At 37.5% G+C, this 18,802-nt stretch overlaps 2 protein-coding genes across 3 annotated transcripts in view; one reads left to right on the top strand and one right to left on the bottom strand.

The window, feature by feature from the left end:
- The window catches only part of LOC123530802 (cryptochrome DASH-like), a 41,052-nt gene extending 33,921 nt beyond the window's left edge, over positions 1-7,131 (bottom strand). Inside the window, exon 1 of the mRNA XM_053516989.1 lies at positions 7,009-7,131. Within this exon, the coding sequence (XP_053372964.1) occupies positions 7,009-7,074 (66 nt within the window). The 5' untranslated portion in view covers positions 7,075-7,131. The remainder of the gene's footprint in view (positions 1-7,008) is intronic.
- A 14-nt stretch (positions 7,132-7,145) lies between these two features.
- LOC123530817 (S1 RNA-binding domain-containing protein 1-like) overlaps positions 7,146-18,802 on the top strand; it is a 36,495-nt gene continuing 24,838 nt past the window's right edge. Inside the window, exons 1-5 of one of the 2 annotated variants that reach the window (XM_045311597.2) lie at positions 7,146-7,243; positions 11,128-11,585; positions 12,293-12,410; positions 16,434-16,575; positions 17,110-17,206. In XM_045311597.2, coding sequence (XP_045167532.2) covers positions 11,155-11,585; positions 12,293-12,410; positions 16,434-16,575; positions 17,110-17,206 — 788 coding nt within the window. In that variant the 5' untranslated portion in view covers positions 7,146-7,243; positions 11,128-11,154. Of the gene's footprint in view, positions 7,244-7,301; positions 7,461-11,127; positions 11,586-12,292; positions 12,411-16,433; positions 16,576-17,109; positions 17,207-18,802 lie in introns of those variants that run through there. The other variant, XM_045311592.2, reaches the window with a different exon arrangement.

Below are 18,802 nucleotides of genomic sequence, written 5' to 3'. Positions count from 1 at the left end.
CACTTCATGCTAAAAGTGTAGATAGTGATCTGTTATTGGCCAGTTATCTGTATATGCATATAAAGATTTGGCATGGCACCATGATAAAAAGACAAAATCTGAGTTGAAAGGAGTCGTATTAATGACATTACGTTACACAGTTAAAACAGACAAATCATTTTGTCCAGCGGCATGCAAATTCTGAGTTTATTATAGCCTTACTCATTTGGCTTAGCCGGATGACTTATTTTATGATCTGATATTTTATAGTTGTCATCTAGCGAAAGTCAAAACTTATCATTCTGTCCCGAAACGTCCTATTATTTGGACTATTTTTATTGCTGCTGCACCTGCACCAACACAAAGCTGGCAGAAATCAGCCACACTGTCTGATCTTATTTCATACTTTTACAGATTTTGTTTGTTAAAGTTTTCATGTTATCGATTGGCACTAATTAAACTAAAGTAAAAGGTGATAGGTCAAATCCAGTAAATTATAGGCCAATTTCATTAACATGACATTTGTGTCCAATGCAAATTTCTCGAACACATTGTTTCCTCATCTATTGTTAAGCACTTCACCAACCATGGTATTCTGTTTGGCCTACAGCATGGGTTTAGGGAAAAAAGGTCATGCATTACTCAGTTAGTTATGTTAGTAAATGATCTGGTCACTTCAGTCTACAATAAGAAACAAGTAGATCTTATACTACTAGATTTTAGCAAGGCTTTCGACAAGGTTAGCCATGAGAAAGTTCTTCTAAAAATGCACGAATATGGAGTCAGAGGTAACACACTAAGATGGGTCAAAGGCTTCTTAGATAATAGGATCCAATCAGTAGTCCTAAATGGCACTACTTCTAATGCCATCCCCTGCTCTTCCTAGCTTACATAAATGACCTCCCACAAAGCGTCAGTTCCAAAGTCCGTCTGTTTGCAGATGACACGGCAATATATCTAAAATTGTCATCTGCAGACCAATCTGTCACTCTCCAAAATGACCTAAAACTTCTAGAAAAGTGGGAGTTGGAGTGGGATATGGAGTTCAACCCCTCCAAGTGTCAAGTGATCCATGCCACTAGAAGGAAACATCCTATCCCTACCCAGTATTACCCTTACAGAAGCAAGCCTCTGTGGCGTACATGCTGCGTATTTGCTGTGTATATGCCGCAAACACAGTAGTACGCCAGAGGAGTACATTTTACATACACCGCATGACGAGTACACAGCATGTACGCAGGAGGTCACTAGTACACTTCAAGTACGCATCACAGACTCTGAAAATTTAAGGAGTACACTGCATGTACGCAGGAGAGACTTGTACAAGAAAATAGTACACTGCATGTACACCGCAGATACTTTGAAATTTGTGCAGTACACTTCATATACGCGGGAAAGACTTGTACAATTTCTTTTGGCATTTATACTTAGTTTTTTTTTTTATAAGTTAAAGTCTGAAGTAAACTTCATATACGCGGGAGGGACTTGTTCATTTTCTTTTGGTGTTTATACTTTGAATTTTTTTAGGTAAAAGTCTGAAGTACATTTCATGCAGGAAGGATTTGTACATGATTTCTGAGTTGCACCTTGCATGCAGTGTAAAAATATATTCTTTTTCATTTTGAATTAATCCTGGAGCTTTCTAACTTGGATAATTGAAAAGCCTCATTTGAACTTCGTTGCATTACATTTTGTAATACATGAAATAATTGCCAAGATAATGCCTCAACAGCGCCCGATTGAGAAGAATTAATAGCTCTCACTGTTATTTGAATACTCTTAAGCAAAACACCATTCTATCATGTTTTATAAAGGCTTTAATGCTCATTATGTTAACTCATTAAGGCCTCACCAAATTAAAAAGTTGTTTATCAGATTTGCGGCTCGTATATTTTCAGAACATTTTTGGCTAATTGCGCTCGCCCCATTGGAAAAAATCAATACAAAATTTTTTGGTGCAATACTTTTTACGGACGTAAAAGTGTATAAAATTTAATGCTTATATAATTCCAGTCCTAGATTGTTCTCAGATGGATTTTAATCAAAATAAATACATACTACGCACACATCGTCTATAATAAATCATAACACTTTATTTAGTTGCATTAAAGTTGTTTCCCCTTGATGCAGTTACGCCATTTTCTTCAAATGTTTACCAAATTACATGCTACAAAAATTGATTTATTTCATTGAAAAGTGGATGAAGAAAAGCATACTAATTTATTTGATAACATCAATCTACATTATTCTGGTAAAGGTAAATACTTATTGATGCATGTCACTTATCTTTTTTCTGTTTTTTTCTGTCCAAATGATCAGCATTTGCATACGAAAGTTGATGGGGTAAGGAATTTACATTATCACAGCAGTTTCGCCACAAGAGTACACAGCATGTATGCAGCAGGAGTACACAGCATGTACGCCGCAAGACTCGGGCCAGGAGTACACAGCATGTATGCCGCAGGAGTACACAGCATGTACGCCGCAGGGGTAGTACACCGCAGGCTCATTTGCATGTGAAAAGTGTATGTGCCGCGTACATGCTGCGTACTATTTCCCGCATACTAAATTCCTCCAGCGTACATCCTGTGTACTATGTAGTCCACAGCATGTACGCAGCAAGTAGTACGCGGCAGAGCTCATTTGCATGTCAAAAGTGTACTACAAACGTACTATCGGTGTATGTGCGGTGTATATCCTGCGTACTATTTAAAGCCCTTGATTTCAGTACACATCATGTACGCATCATATACGCTGTATGTACACAGCAAGAGTACGCAGCAGGCCTTTTTCTTCTGTAAGGGTACCTACATGGAGTCCGAATTGAATCGGTCAGCTCAGCTAAATACCTAGGCGTGGATATCTCAAATGACCTATCATGGGAAATCACATAAACAGATGACACGGCAATATATCTAACATTGTCATCTGCAGACCAATCTGTCACTCTCCAAAATGACCTAAAACATCTAGAAAAGTGGGAGTTGGAGTGGGATATGCAGTCCAAATTGAATCGGTCAGCTCAGCTCTCATGGGACAATCACATAAACAGGTCAACCAAAAAAGCTACCCAAACCCTAGGGTTCTTACGAAGAAACATTAAGGTCAAATCCCAACCCATTAAGACCATTGCTTACCAGACTCTAGTCCGACCCCAGCTCGAATATGCGTCCGAGGTATGGTCGCCCCACACCCAAACTCTAATTGACCAAATTGAAAACATCCAAAGGAGAGCCACCCGCTGGATCAAGACCGACTACGGCCGTACTTCCAGTGTAACAGATATGCTACACTCCCTAAACCTTTGTCGACTGGATTTAAGGCGTATAGATTCTAGGTTATCACTCTTCTATAAGATTCATCATGATCTGGTTGCTATCCCAATCGTAGATTACCTTACCCCAATGACCAGATGTGTCCGCTATGGCCACTCCCCAAGTTACAGGTTTGTAGCGGTTCTCGTATCGGGTGGCCTCAGTAGCTCAATTGGTGGAGCGTTTGCACGGTAAGCCGAAAGTCTGTGGATCGAATCCCGGTTGAGGCTGCACATTTTTCCTGAGACTGTTACATTTGGGGGCTTGTCCGGGATGCTCACCCTTAGAGCCCATGCGGGGCGAAGCAGCTTGGCTGGGGTGTGCATCTGAATTCGGTTAACAGTCTGCGGCAGACATTGGCCAGGAGTGCCAATGTCTCGCAATGAGAGGGAAGGTGTGTAGCGGCTCTCGTATTGGGTGGCCTCGGTAGCTCAATTGGTGGAGCGTTGGCACGGTAAGCCGAAGGTCTGTGGTTCGAATCCTGGTTGAGGCTGCACATTTTTCCTGAGACTGTTACAGGTTAATTACTGCAACCACTGACTATTGCATGTTTTCTTATTTTCTGAGAACAGTGTACAATTGGAACCAACTTCCCCCCAGTGTCGCCCATCTCCCTACCCTAGAGCAGTTCAGTGCTTCAGTTTGCAGCCTTGAACATGTCTTCTACATCTACATCTACATCATACGTCGACTCAGTCACACTTGACTATCACGCGACGGGTGGTTTGGTCAAGAGAAAATAGAAAGGATAGATAGTTAGAAAAGTGGGATAGGTAAAAAGAGAGAAGTAGAAAAAGTGTCTTGCCCTAGTAATCCTGCAAACTCAAGTTTTAACCTTTTTATATCACCAAAGCTGTTTTTTAGTTTCTTCCACTCTAAATTTTTATCACTACAGTGCTTTAGGGTATAGCGGATAGCTAACTAATTATTCCTGCATTCCAATTCAAAGAAATGAAAATAGTAGTTTTTTATCAGTATATCAGGCAGAAAACATCTATTCTTCTTAAAACATTCAGCATTTCATAGAAATTCATGTGTTTTTTTCTCTCCAAGCCATTAATTGTTTACATATGAGCTGATTTAGGGTGTACAGGATAGTTTTGGTCATTTTTTCCATTATTAGTTTAAAATCCACATTTTAACAAACTTTCCTAGATTTCTTTACTATAAATCAGAATAATAATGTATTCTCTTTTCAAAAACATTCAGCTTTTTAAATTTCTATCAAATACTTTTCATTCACTGCAGGGGCGTAGGGACGATTTGAGCATTGGGGCGGCGAGGGGGAAGTGAACGGGGTCCTGGGTGGCCCCGTGAAAATTTTGCATATAGCTAGAGTAAATAGTGCAATCTGGCGACTTCTTGGACTGCTAAGTAGCTGTTGAACATACTCGTTTTTTTTTTGAGTTTTCATCCGTATTTACAGTTTACTGTGTTAAAACACAGTAATGGCGGTACGATGTTAGATACCCAGTGATTTTTTTTTGCCCTTTTGGGAAAAGGTCCGGTACCGGATAAATTGGGGAAAATAGCAGGGTTTTTACTCAGATTGGGAATTTTTATAGTTAATTAATAACATCATTTAGAATGCTTCTTCCTTTAATTCCATCTAAATATCATCAAACAAACTGTTTGAATGGTTAAATCATGGTGAATGTCAATGTAACTAAGATTTCCTTCCACAATCATCAAAATGCAAACTTAATTTAGTCATTTGGGGAATTTTTGGATGATAATTGGGAAAAAAGATTGCATTTTTCAATTGGGAAAAGGTCCTTTTAGGGGTACTTTATAAAGAAGGAAAAAAATCGCTGATACCGACAATGTATTGCCAGGGTAGAACCAGTAATGTCTAAGTAGGGGATCGAGCAGAAGTCTCATCATAGTGAATCCATGGAAATACGCTGAGAACATTGAGGGTTGAATGAACGGAGTTCAGGGTTCTTTTTACCGAATGTTCGCTTTGGAAACGCAAAATTGCGAGGCTAATTGAACTTTTCTATTTTTATTAAGAAGCTGCAGTACTTGATAATGTAACTAGATCTGTGAAATCTATGAGGATTTTTCTACTTTTGATGCGTTGATTCATTATAACTGTTTTTTTTTATATATATATTTCAAGCTTATTGTTTAAGTGTCAAAAATATTTAATTTGATATATTTTATGAAAAGACACCTAAAGATGCCAATTTGCCGAGTCCGCGGGGAGTGAAAATACAGCGGCTTTGGTCGTTGTGGATTATCGAATTGTACAATACCCTGTCACCATGGTGATCTAGCAAGGTGTCAGCGATACAAGATTCTGTGTACATATCAGTCGCCGATGCACTTCATGATGAATTGACAACCGCTGTATTATTCACAATTATGTTTTGTAGCCTATTCAAAAAATTTCGGCATTTCGCCGCTCCTCGAAATATTGGGGCGGCGAGTGTCGCCCCTGCCGCCCCAGCTCCTACGCCCTTGCACTGATGTTTTTTACATATACACTGATTCAGTCTATAGGGGATAGCTTTATTTTACATTCGATGACATATGAAAAATAACACAACAAGCAAATATTTAAAATGTATGTCAGAATGTCTGTTTGCATGCCAGTAAAAGAATGTCTAGTACTGGTTCGAGTCGTAAATTCGGCCATTTTTTGCGGTTTTTCATAAATATTTCTTTCTTTATACGATTGATTTGTATAAAATTTCTACCATATGTGCTTTAATACAAGCAACATTGATTGTTATCATTAACGGCCGTTTACAGTATAATAAACAATAAAACCGTGCTTAAAATAACGGACAAGTTTAGCCTCCACATTTTACCTTCTAGAGGTTGTAAATATTCGGCCACTTTTTAAATATAAAGTTGGTTATATTTTCAACAATGTCTTGGAAATAAATCGATGCTACAGCCAAAATGTTCTTTTTTCAACAAACTGCAATCATTTATCAAAAGCATACCTCATGGGAAATATTTGCCAACAGAGATTTCAAAAGCGCCTGCCACCCTTCTCACACCAGCATGACGTAGTTCAATTTTTACGTCACTGTTTATCACACATTCTAGCATAAAACTGCTGTTCTTGTCACTTTTCAGGGGTGTTTTAACAGGAGATTAAAGAGATTCTCGCGCTCACATGTTGTTATAACACATTTTTATACATGCGCGTTCCGTGGCAAAGCATAAACGTTTTACGGCCCCGAAAAGGATAATTCAAAAGGATATGACGTCAACGTGAAAAAAAAACAACGTAGACATGGAAATTTAATGACGTCGAGGGATAATATATTCGTTTTCTTGGTAATAACGCGTTTTATGCTAGTTAGCGCATGTTCTTTTCGTGTTATAAAGTTTAGATCTGAATTAACCCTTGCCCGGCCTCAGCAGGAACAAGCGCGTGCGATGACGTCACGCGGCCCGCCAGACAAAATATTTGCTACTTAGAGTACACAACTTTAGGGAATGACAATTTTTTCTCTAGTCACCTCAACTTGTTGTTTTCTGCCGACTTTGTTGCTAACGCAAGTGCTTGTGATGACACATATGCGTTCTCAAGCATCTGGCTCGAAAAAATGCATTAAAGTGGGTGGCCGAATATTTACGACCTGGCCGAATTTACGACTCGAACCAGTATACCCTAAAATCCGCTATACCCTAAAGCACTGTATATTCTGTTCAAATTTGAAACAGTCAAAGAAATACAGTACTGTTTGAAACAAACCTCATTGTCGTGAAAACGAAGATCGTTACGAAGCATACAAATAACAATTCTGCCTTTGCTTGACATTTTAGCTGCACGCGTCCAAGACGAAAATTTATATAATAGGACTTATTTGAAGAGACGAAACTACACTTTGCACCGTTTAAAATTCCGCGAATATGAAAGGTCAATCAACAATCGATAATTTGAAGTTATTTCTTTGTTCTAGTCAAATTTCAGTTGAAATTCAAGAATTGTATGTATCTTTTTTTGTGTTAGTTATTCCTATAAGTAAAAGAAATGGCATTCTCGTAGCACAAAACGTGAAAATGCCTTATTGCTTTCTTGATATGATTTCGGATGACAAATATTCGGCATATTATTTAGGAAGAGTCTGGCCTTACGGTAACCAGACGCCAAGATTGTGTTCTAGCCATCCAGTGTCCAGACCCAAGCACACCTCAAATGGTTATGTAGGTGTCCAGTAATCAATTTGTTTTTGAAAAGTGTAATGAATTAAAATATTTTTTTCATATGTAATTTGCCTGATTTTTAAGGTAGCAATATTCAAGGGCTAGGCCATTTTGACAATGTAAAATTCCAATGTAAAACTGAGGTCATCAAAGCAACACAAGAAAATGCAGGGGTTAAAAGAAATTAATAACGTTGAACAGATATATCTTTCTGTATCAGTGACACACAACAGCTATATAGCTAAAAAATTTCAGCCTCATGCAGACACAGCAGAGATGTTAATATGCTGTTACGAATCTCAGAGCTGAAACAAATCTCGTATTGAAACCTATAACCAGAAATCTTGCCAGAAGTCTGTCACACTATAATTTCATCAAATGAAATACTTTTACTTTAAAATATTTCTAATCCATTTTTCTTTTGATCTTACATTTAATTTAATCCATGCAACATAATCTGAACACAAGTTACACACACAAGTTTCAAATGGGTACCGCTGTTTACAATATTTTGTCTGCCGTATTGCAGTTGTGACTTGATCAGGGTACTCCTCATTTTGAAAAGAAATAGGCGGTTATTTTATATTGACCTTTTCTGTGAACTTAAACCTTCTAAGGTATATGTTTTTCATGAAGTTTGTTGAAAATGGTTATATTTATAATTCAGTTAAGTTCATAAATATGCAGACAGTTGATTTTGATTTTCAAAAATAACAACGTGCTCTGAACTTTGTATGACGTCATCAGTTCCTGACAAGAGACTGTGCGAGATGTTGCGGTTCAATACTGGTTAGTTAACCAAATGGGGTTATGCGGCCATCAGAAAAAAAAAATAGTGTCACTTATGTTATGGTAGCCAAAACTACACAACAGCTAGTAAGTCCCAACAGTGTAGAAATTTTCATTACAAGTATTTGGTACCATACGTTGCTCAAATTTATATATACAAAATACATCTTCATGAATCGAAGATATGTCAGTGTAAATGAGCTGAGTCTTATTTTTCTAAGAAAATGTCATTAGACTGTCTTCGTAAGTTCACACAAGTTGTACTTTGGCATTAGCAGAATTTTATTACACAGAGTTTTGAAGTTCACTTTAGGTTGGATGTGGAATTTTGATAAAGACTTCTTTTCATTTTTGTAGAGCCAGGTTATGTCGGCCCAGTATGAGACCATTGATTTTTATACGCTCGTCTGAAAGACGGGACGTATTATGGGAACACCCCTGGCGGGCGGAAAGAATGGCAGAAGGAAGGAAGGGCGGCGTCCACAAACTTTGTCCGCAGCATTTCTTCTTGCATGGAGGCATTTTGATTTAGCTTCTCACAAAATGTTCACCACCATGAGATGGAGTGTCATGCACAAGAACCAGGTCCCTAGGTGTAAGGTCAAGGTCACACTTAGAGGCTGTCAGCTACAAGAATGACTGTCCGGAGCATTTCTTCTTCATGCATGGAGGGATTTTGATTTAACTTGGCACAAATGTTCACCACCATGAGACAGAGTGTTGTGCACAAGAACCAGGTCCCTAGGTCTAAGGTCAAGGTCACACTTAGAGGTCAAATGCATTTCTTCTTCATGCATCGAGGGATTTTGATGTAACTTGGCACAAATATTCACCACCATGGGACGACCTTGTTCTTACAATTATTTCCCTTTGTTTTACTATAAATAGCTTATATTGTAGGGAAAATCGAGACCACTTTTCTGTGGTACAACATGCATGTTTATCCAATTTTAGGTGTATTTTAACCTATCTCTACCTGGTAAGGAGTTTTGTGGGGACTTATATTATATAGAATTTGTATACTTAGAAAATTCCGCAATGGCCCAGTGGTCTAGAGCAATGGGCCAAAGTTACCTTGATGCTGTGGAATGCATGAGTCGCAGTTCAAATTCAAGTCGGGACCTAATTTTGTTTTTACTTTCTATATTTGTGATAATATGGTCATTTTAATGCCATTGGGTCATGGTCAAGGTCACAGTTACCAGAAATGGATTTTTATGTCTCCCCATGGAACATGTAAAATCGTTTCTGATCAATAACTTCAGAACCATTTGACCTATAATCTTCAAACTTCATAGGATGGAAGGGCTCATGCAGTAGACGACCCCTATTGTTTTTGGGGTCACCACATCAAAGTTCAAGGTCACAGGGACCAGTACATGGAAAACCATTTCAGATCAATAACTTGAGAACCACTTGACCCAGAATGTTGAAACTTCATAGTATGATTGGACACGCAGAGTAAATGACCCCCATTGATTTTTGGACACTATTAAAGGTCAAGGTCAAAGGGGCCAGGACATGGAAAACCGTTTCCGATCAATGACTTGAGAACCACTTGACCCAGAATGTTGAAACTTCATAGGTTGATTGGACATGCAGAGTAATGACCCCTATTGATTTTTGGACACTCTATTAAAGGTCAAGGTCACAGGGGCCAGGACATGGAAAACCGTTTCCAATCAGTGACTTGAGAACCACTTGACCAGAATGTTGAAACTGCATAGGATGTTTGGACATGCAGAGTAGATGACCCCTAGTGATTTTTAGGTCACTTGATCAAAGGTCAAGGTCACAGGGGCCAGAATATGGAAAACCATTTCCAATCAATAACTTCAGAATAGGCTGATAGGACTTACAGAGTAGATGACCCCTATTGATTTTAGGGTCACTCAAGCAAAGCTTAAGGTTGCAGGGGCCTGAACATGGAAAAGTCTTTCTGATCAATAACTTGAGAACCACTAGACCCAGAATGTTGAAATTTCATAGGATGATAGGACATACTGAGTAGATGATCCCTATTGCAGCCAGCCATCAGTGTCTCTTTGACTTCCGCTCCTGTCCCCTATTGACTTCCTGCCTATTACTACTATGCTTAGGGGGAGACATGCGCTTTTCTACAAAAGCATCTGCTAGTTTTTCACTGCTATCATCAGAAAGGTGGTGTCCAGTTAACTTTAGTTGAGATTTACTTACTGTCACCAAACTTGATGCATAGCAAGAATTAGTTTTGGATGATATTTTGGGTCAGTGTTACTAAAAACAGAAAATAGCTTCCGAGTTCAATATCTTTAGTTCGGTGAGATAGCTTTTATCAAACACAAAGGTTAGGAATGTATTGTCGGGGTTGCACTTAGGTTGAAGTCAAGGCCACTGTTACTTAAAACAGAAAAATGGGTTTCCGCTCTAAAACTTTAGTTTTGAATGAAATAAATTAATCTATAGAGTTTGAAAGTTCCTCTGTGCTACAGTGGTCTAGAGTGTTGGGCGAAAGTGATCTTTTGTGCTTTTGGAACAGATGGATCACAGTTCAAATCCCAGTTTTATAGGTCCTAACTTTTTTTTGCGATAAAAAGTCATTTTAAATGCCAGGTCAAGGGCACAGAATCTGATACTAGAAGATGCAAAGTTTGAAAACCTAGTTTTCATGGAATTCCCATGTTTCTTATATTATTGTAAAATGACAAGTACCATCATAAAAAAACAGACCAGTTCATTGTTAATCATGGAGAAATGCACTAGTAACTGCTCATGAGTGATACTGTAATACAGTGACACTGTGTATTGATATGGTTTCCTATATATACTGTTTTTCAGAACGATGAAATCTAGCAAACTCACATGCAAACAAACTAGCAGTTTAATTATATTTTTACAGGACAGCAAAAGTGTAAACAAACCAGAAATGAGTCAACTACACAAGTCACCAGCATCAAATAAAAAGATGGCTCCAAAGAGGAAGTCAAATGCTATAAAAACAGAGGAAAGTATTACAGAATCTTTTGATGAAGAAGACGGTATTGCTCCCACTAAAAAGATGAAAACTGAACTGAAACAAGATGATTCAAAAGCGCTAAAGAAAACAATTAAAAAAGCAAAGACTGAATGTAAAACTGAGGGAATGAAATTGAAAAATTATGAGAGTGCTGTTGCATGGAAAGTTGAAGAAGTTATTAGCGCAAATTTAAATGTAGCAGTTTGGGCAGCAAAGAATGTGGTGAAACTGTTAGACGAGGGTTGTACCATTCCTTTTATAGCTAGGTATAGAAAGGAACAGACAGGAGGGATGGAAGTGCAGAAACTCAGAGATTCTTGTTCTATGCTAGAGGATCTTAGGTAAGCTCTCTACTTAAATGTTTCTGACAGGTAGCTTTGAATTAAAATGCTGTCCTGGTTAGTTGAACAGGGAGAGCACAAGATTACCAATTTAGAGTTTAGAGGTCACAACTGTGATCTGTGACATTTGTTAGCTTGACTATTTGAACAATAGGTAGATCTTTTGCACTCTGACAGCTATTTGTTGGTGTCTGCATACCAATTTGACATGCAGTGTGCAGGTTCCATATCTTGTTTTGCATTTTAACAAAGTTATGCACCTTTTTCCAAATTTGGTTGGTCTCTCAGTTGCCACTACTTGGTATTGAATGAAACCTCACACACTTGTTCACTGTGATGAATCATGCAATGCATAGGTCCAATAACTCTTAATGTGTTTTTCACAAAGTTACTGTAAAAGCACATATTTTCGCTGGGTCAAAATTTCGCGAATTTGAAGTTTTTAGTATGTTCGTGAGGTTGAATAGTCATGAAAATATAAAAATGGTGACTACTTGAATCTGAATTATACTAAAGGTGAATATTTATGCGAGGATTTATTTTCACGAGATGTAGGGCTTCGTGAATTTAGCGAAAATTAAACCCTCGAGAAAAATTCTGCTTTTACACAGTATGCCCCTTTTTTGTCGTTTGTACTAGAAATATATAGGTTTGAAAAAATATAATTTATGGTAATCTGTTGATATATACTTGTGTCATAATTTCAGATCTGTAGAAACAAAAGTGAAGACAGCGAAGTCTGTTATATTGGAGCAGGGTAAAATGACAAAGGATTTAGACAATGCCCTCAGTAATGCTCAAACACTTACTGAGGTGGAATGTCTGGTCAGTACCTAAATTTGATCTTTCATTGTCTTTTTTGTTGGATTTAACAACACTAACACAATTATTATGTCATATATGGCGGCTTTCCAGCTTTTTAGCTCACCAGAGCACAAAGTGCTCAGGGTGAGCTATTGCGATCGCTCACCGTCCGGTGTCCATCCGTCCGCCCACACTTTCCTTTAAACAACATCTCCTCCTAAACCAACAGGCCAATTTTGATGAAACTTCACAGGGATGTTCCTTAGATGGTCTTCTTTAAAAATTGTTCAAAGAATTGAATTCCATGCAGAACTCTGGTTGCCGTGGCAACAGAAAGGAAAAACTTTAAAAATCTTCTTCTCAAAAACCAGAAGCCCTAGAGCTTAGATGTTTGGTGTGAAGCATTGCCTAGTGGACCTCTACCAAATTTTTTCAAATCATGACCCCGGGGTCAAAATTGACCCCGCCCTAGGGGTCACTTGATTTTACATAGGAAAATCTTAAAAAATCTTCTTCTCAAAAACCAGAAGCCCTAGAGCTTAGATATTTGACATGTAGCATTGCCTAGAGGACCTCTACTAAAATTGTTCAAATCATGACCCCGGGGTCAAAATTGACCCTGCCCCAGGGGTCACTTGATTTTACATAGGAAAATCTTCAAAAATTTTCTAAAAATAAACAGAAGGCCTAGATCTTAGATATTTAACATGTATCATTACCTAGTAGACTTCTACAAAATTTATTCAAATCATGACCTCCGGGATCAAATTGACCCTGCCCAATGGGGTTACTTGATTGTACATAGAAAAATCTTCAAATTTTTCTAAAAATAAACCAGAAGGCCTACAGCTTAGATATTTGACATGTAGCATTGCCTAATGGACCTCTACAAAATCTGTTCAAATCATGACCCCCGGGGTCAAAATTGACCCCGGCCCAGAGGTCACTTGATTTTACATAGGAAAATCTTCAAAAATTTTCTTAAAATAAACCAGAAGGCCTACAGCTTAGATATTTCACGTGTAACATTGCCTGGTGGACCTCTACAAAATCTGTTCAAATCATGACCCCCGAGGTCACTTGATTTTACATAGTCAGGGTTGTCAATAAGAACCGGCCGCCGGCCGAAATGGACAGTTCAAATGGCATTTGGGCCGGTTCAAATTAAAAAAAAAAAAAAAAAAAAAAAAAATCGGGCCTAAAAACCTTAACCTGCCGACCATATAGTATTTTTAAAGTTTTTTTCATGATTCTGTCACGAAAATATACTTTGTATAAAGAACTCTCCACCCAGTCTAAAAATCGATATTACCCGCGGTAGTTTCCGTTCATAATTAACACACAGCGTGTCATCACGGGCGATGTTAATTGAATCTTAATTGCCGAGGTGTATTTCATACACTGCCACGTACCTGTCAATCTTTGACTTGAGTTAAAACACGCGATAAACCAATGACAGCTTTGGATGTAGAACGCGTGACGTATTTATTGGCAAAACTATTTAAGCTCCGCCTTTACAAATGATGATATACGTACGTCATAACTGACGAAATCCAAGCTAACGTCAAAGCAATGAAAATCATGTTTCACAGACTGAATTAATATTAGAGATGTACATGAAAAAATATTCATCAGTTATCGTAGTGTCAAAGTTATATTTTGTAGCAAAAACTTCGGAAGAAAGAGTGATGGGACATCCGCGATAATTTCCAAGAATTATGAAATTATGAGTGACGGTCCCGATTTAAAAGAAAAAACAACAAAAAACAAGACAAAGAAATTATCCACAAGCACCTTTATATTTAATAATCCAACATCGCTTATAACTAATCTGTAAACAACAATTTTCGGATATTTTCACACCTATTTACCCCTGTGGAGTGCTTTTTATAACAAAGCCAGGTGTTGATTTTAATGTGTGACAACTGAGACAGGTATTTTTAAAAATTTCTATAAAAAATCATTAATCATAATCAAATTAAGATCAGAAAATATATTCGCTTTTACCTTTTTCTGTAAGTTTTTGAAATTGAAAGTACAGTAGTTGTCGCGGTATCAGCCGGCCGATTTTTTTATGAATATTTCTCTTAAATCATTTTAATAAGAGGAAATGTCGAGGTAAATTTTTTTATCAGATACTGTCAAATGCTGTTAAACTGTCTTTGCACCATCATATTTGTCAAACACATCCTTCAAAGTGGAGTTTTGGTCAATGTCTACGAAAGTGTAACAGAATCTGGACATACAATTTTGGATATCTGGATTTTGATCAAGAAAAAATCGAGGCTAGGGGTTTTGACTACGGATAGGTGGGGGTGAGAATCAAACAGTTAATTTTCTATGCCTAAACTTGTATTATTTCTAACTCTGTACATTTTGTTTTGATGGTTCTAACAGTGACATTTTTTGTCATGACAAATTGTAAAAATTCATCTGTGGAATCTTGTTCCCCACAAAAGAAATATGAGTACAGGTTTAATTCTCAGTAGAATTTTGAATTTAGATATACAGTAGTGCAATAACTATTTGATTTTGCAAAGAAGTACAACAAAGAGTTGAAGTGTGGTGACAAGTTAGATATTCGCATTTTAAGACTTGAAAAATGCATTCATGAACATGTAAACTCACTTTTATTATTATCTCCAAATTTACCAGGTGAGCTCATAAAAATGTGAAAATAAGGGACTATTGTATTTAAAAATGCAGTGGAAAAGATGTTCTTAAATGCTTTCAAAATGCCCCAGAATGCAGGAAATGAAGCGCTGAATTTCAAAATTTTCCGGGGCAGCATGCCCCTGGACGCCCCTAGCTGGCCGCCTACTTTTCTATTTCAGCCTGTTCAACAAAAACTTATTGACAACCCTGCATAGGAAAATCTTCAAAAATTTTCTAAAAATAAACCAAAAGGCCTAGATGTTAGATATTTGACGTGTAGCATTGCCTAGTAGACTTCTACAAAAAAATTTCAAATCATGACCCCCGGGGTCAAATTGACCCCGCCCCATGGAGTCACTTGATTTTACATAAGAAAATCTTCAAAATTTTTCTAAAAATAGACCAGAAGGCCTAGATCTTAGATATTTGACGTGTAGCATTGCCTAGTAGACTTCTACAAAAAAATTTCAAATCTGGACCCCCCAGGGTCAAATTGACCCAGCCCCAGGGGTTACTTGATTGTATATAGGGAAATCTTCATAAATTTGCTTAAAATAAACCAGAAGGCCTAGATCTTAGATATTTGATATGTTACATTGCCTAGTAGACTTCTACAAACTTTGTTCCATTCATGAGCCCCGGGGTAAACTTGGCCCCGCCCCAGGGGTTACTTGATTGTACATCAGAAAATCTTCCAAAAAAATTCTAAAAATCATCAGTTTGACATTTGAAACATGTAGCTCATATTACTCTGGTGAGCGATCCAGGGTCATCATGACCCTCTTGTTATGGTGGAGGAAGACCCCAGGTGACCCTCTGGGCATTTTTTTTTGTCATGGGACAGCACCTGGTTAGAACCACTGACCTGTAAGTCAGCTGGATTGCTTTCTTAGAGGCTTAAGCCCACATCAGTGAGGGGCAAGTGAATCGATGTCAGCGACTTTAACATTCGGCTGTGGGGACCGTTGAGTCATTGTCTACCATTTGTTAATTTCATATGGTACCTATAGATGAATTAGGAAAGCTTGTTTAGTGGCAATATTTCATGTTTACCAATTAAGCAGACTGTTTGACATAAAAATAATTTAGCATAAAGAAAACTAAACACAACATTTTCCAGACCTTTCTGAAAGTTTATTATATAGAAATTAATTCAAATTATGACTATTTGATTAACGACATTGTGTCTGAAATCATTAGTCCTCCACCTCTGATTCATGTGGGGAAGTTGGCAGTTACTTGCGGAGAACAGGTTTGTACTGGTACAAAATCCAGGAACACTGGTTAGGTTAACTGCCCGCCGTTACATGACTGAAATACTGTTGAAAAACGGCGTTATACCCAACACAAACAAACAAATTATGAAACAAAGTCTTATTATTCTTTCAGTTTGCGCCATTTAAACCTGGGAACAAAGGAACCCTGGCAGAGAGGGCCAAGGCATTGGGGCTTGAACCTTTGGCAATGAGATTTGTGAAAGGAGAAGGTGTAAGAATGGAAGCAGAGAAGTTCGTAAATACAGAAGAAAAAGGTGAAAGTGTGTTCCAGCTGTTTCTTTAGTCAACTGTTTAAAACACAAACTTGAATTGAAAACATTAAAAATATTCTGTTTGATAAAAATACAGTGAAATACAGCTTGCTTGATTATCAATGGCTAGAACACCAGGGCTGACAAGAGCAATTTTTAGGCTGTTTTTCTTGTATTTTCTATGTTTTGATTGGTCAAAACCATAGATATGTTGAGTATTTTGCTAATTCCCTTTCAGCTTTAAGGGATCAGTGTATAATGTTCCTACAGATGGACTCACAAAATGAGCTAAATTTAACACCCAGTTCAGGATGTGTAAATTACATTCCTCAGATATTAAAATAGAGGTACAGAGGAATTAACAACTAACACATTTTTCTAACATTTATTAATCACATTCATGTGGTTGCCATCTTTATATAAACTTCTGTTTAAATTACTGTTTGAAAAATGATGCAGTGAACAGTTCAGTTTCGAAATATTTTTAATTGATACTGCATTTAAAGTTTAAATAACAATTGACTGTAATATTTTCAGGTTTGAAGAATGTAGATGAGATTCTGAATGGAGTGATGCATATTATTGCTGATATGATTCACAAAGACACAGCTGTCATGGAAAAAATTAGAGAAGTGTATGCTCGTTCTTGCAGTTAAACAAATTTAAGTACATTGTACAAAAATTGTATTGCATCTAGTTAAAAACAAATATCAGTACAAAATATTTATGCAGCTAGTTAAACAAGAAGCAGTTTAAAAATTGTATTGCAGCTAGTCTAACAAGAAGCAGTTCAATATTTGTATCGCAACTAGTCAGACAAGAAGCAGTTCAGAATTTGTATCGCAGCTAGTCTAACAAGAAGCAGTTCAATATTTGTATCGCAACTAGTCAGACAAGAAGCAGTTCAAAATTGTATTGCAGCTTGTCAGACAAGAAGCAGTTCAAAATTTGTATCGCAGCTTGTCAGACAAGAAACAGTTCAAAATTTGTATCGCAGCTTGTCAGACAAGAAGCAGTTCAAATATCGCAGCTAGTCAAACAAGAAGCAGTTCAAATATTGCAGCTTGTCAGACAAGAAACAGTTCAAAATTGTATAGCAGCTAGTCAAACAAGAAACAGTTCAATATTTGTATCGCAGCTAGTCAGACAAGAAGCAGTTCAAAATTTGTATTGCAACTAGTCAGACAAGAAGCAGTTCAAAATTGTATCGCAGCTAGTCAAACAAGAAGCAGTTCAATATTTGTATCGCAGCTAGTCAGACAAGAAGCAGTTCAAAATTTGTATCGCAGCTTGTCAGACAAGAAACAGTTCGAAATTTGTATCGCAGCTTGTCAGATAAGAAGCAGTTCAAATATCGCAGCTAGTCAAACAAGAAGCAGTTCAAATATCACAGCTAGTCAAAAAGAAGCAGTTCAAATATTACAGCTAGTCAGACAAGAAGCAGTTCAAATATTGCAGCATGTCAGACAAGAAGCAGTTCAAATATCACAGCTTGTCAGACAAGTAGTTTAAATATCACAGCTTGTCAGACAAGAACATACATGTGATAAGTTCAGAATCCCAAAACTGGAGGTTTGCCATTTTCCAGCTGGAGTTGGGGTCTCAAAACTGGAGGTTTTTTATCGACATAAATTAAGCGCGTGGACACAAAACTTAGAGACAAAATCTAACATTTTAGGCCACACAATACTGCAGAAGTCTACACCAGAAGAAACAATCCTCATAACTCTTGATTTGAATTTTGACAGAGTTATGCCACTTTTTAACTTACATTTTTTGGTTAAAAGTTATATAATGTCCAATATCTCTGTTACATTCAAAGCTATTGACTACTATACCCCTTTTACTGGCAAAGGTTTAATTCAGAGTCAATCACTGAGAAAAGTTGAGCATGCTGTCTTACAGAAGCTCCCTCTTGTTCTAACTTTAAACTTTCTTAACAGATTGGTCGGGAGACAGGAGGCGAGGTGAAAAAGTCAGGATTTTGACCCTTCCGCGCAGGAGATCACATGTATGGACAAGAATCAGTTCAAATAATGCAGCTTGTCAGACAAGAAGCAGCTAAAATATTGCAGCTAGTCAAACAAGAAGCAGTTCAAATATCGCTGCTTGTCAGACAAGAAGCAGTTCAAATATCGCAGCTAGTCAGACAAGAAGCAGTTAAAATATTGCAGCTAGTCAAACAAGAAGCAGTTCAAATATCACAGCTTGTCAGACAAGAAGCAGTTCA

This window comes from Mercenaria mercenaria, chromosome 1 (genome assembly GCF_021730395.1).
Source record: "Mercenaria mercenaria strain notata chromosome 1, MADL_Memer_1, whole genome shotgun sequence".
Classification (NCBI taxonomy): Eukaryota; Metazoa; Mollusca; class Bivalvia; order Venerida; family Veneridae; genus Mercenaria; species Mercenaria mercenaria.
Note: the sequence above shows the minus strand (reverse complement) of the source record. Positions and strands in the feature narration are given on the sequence as shown.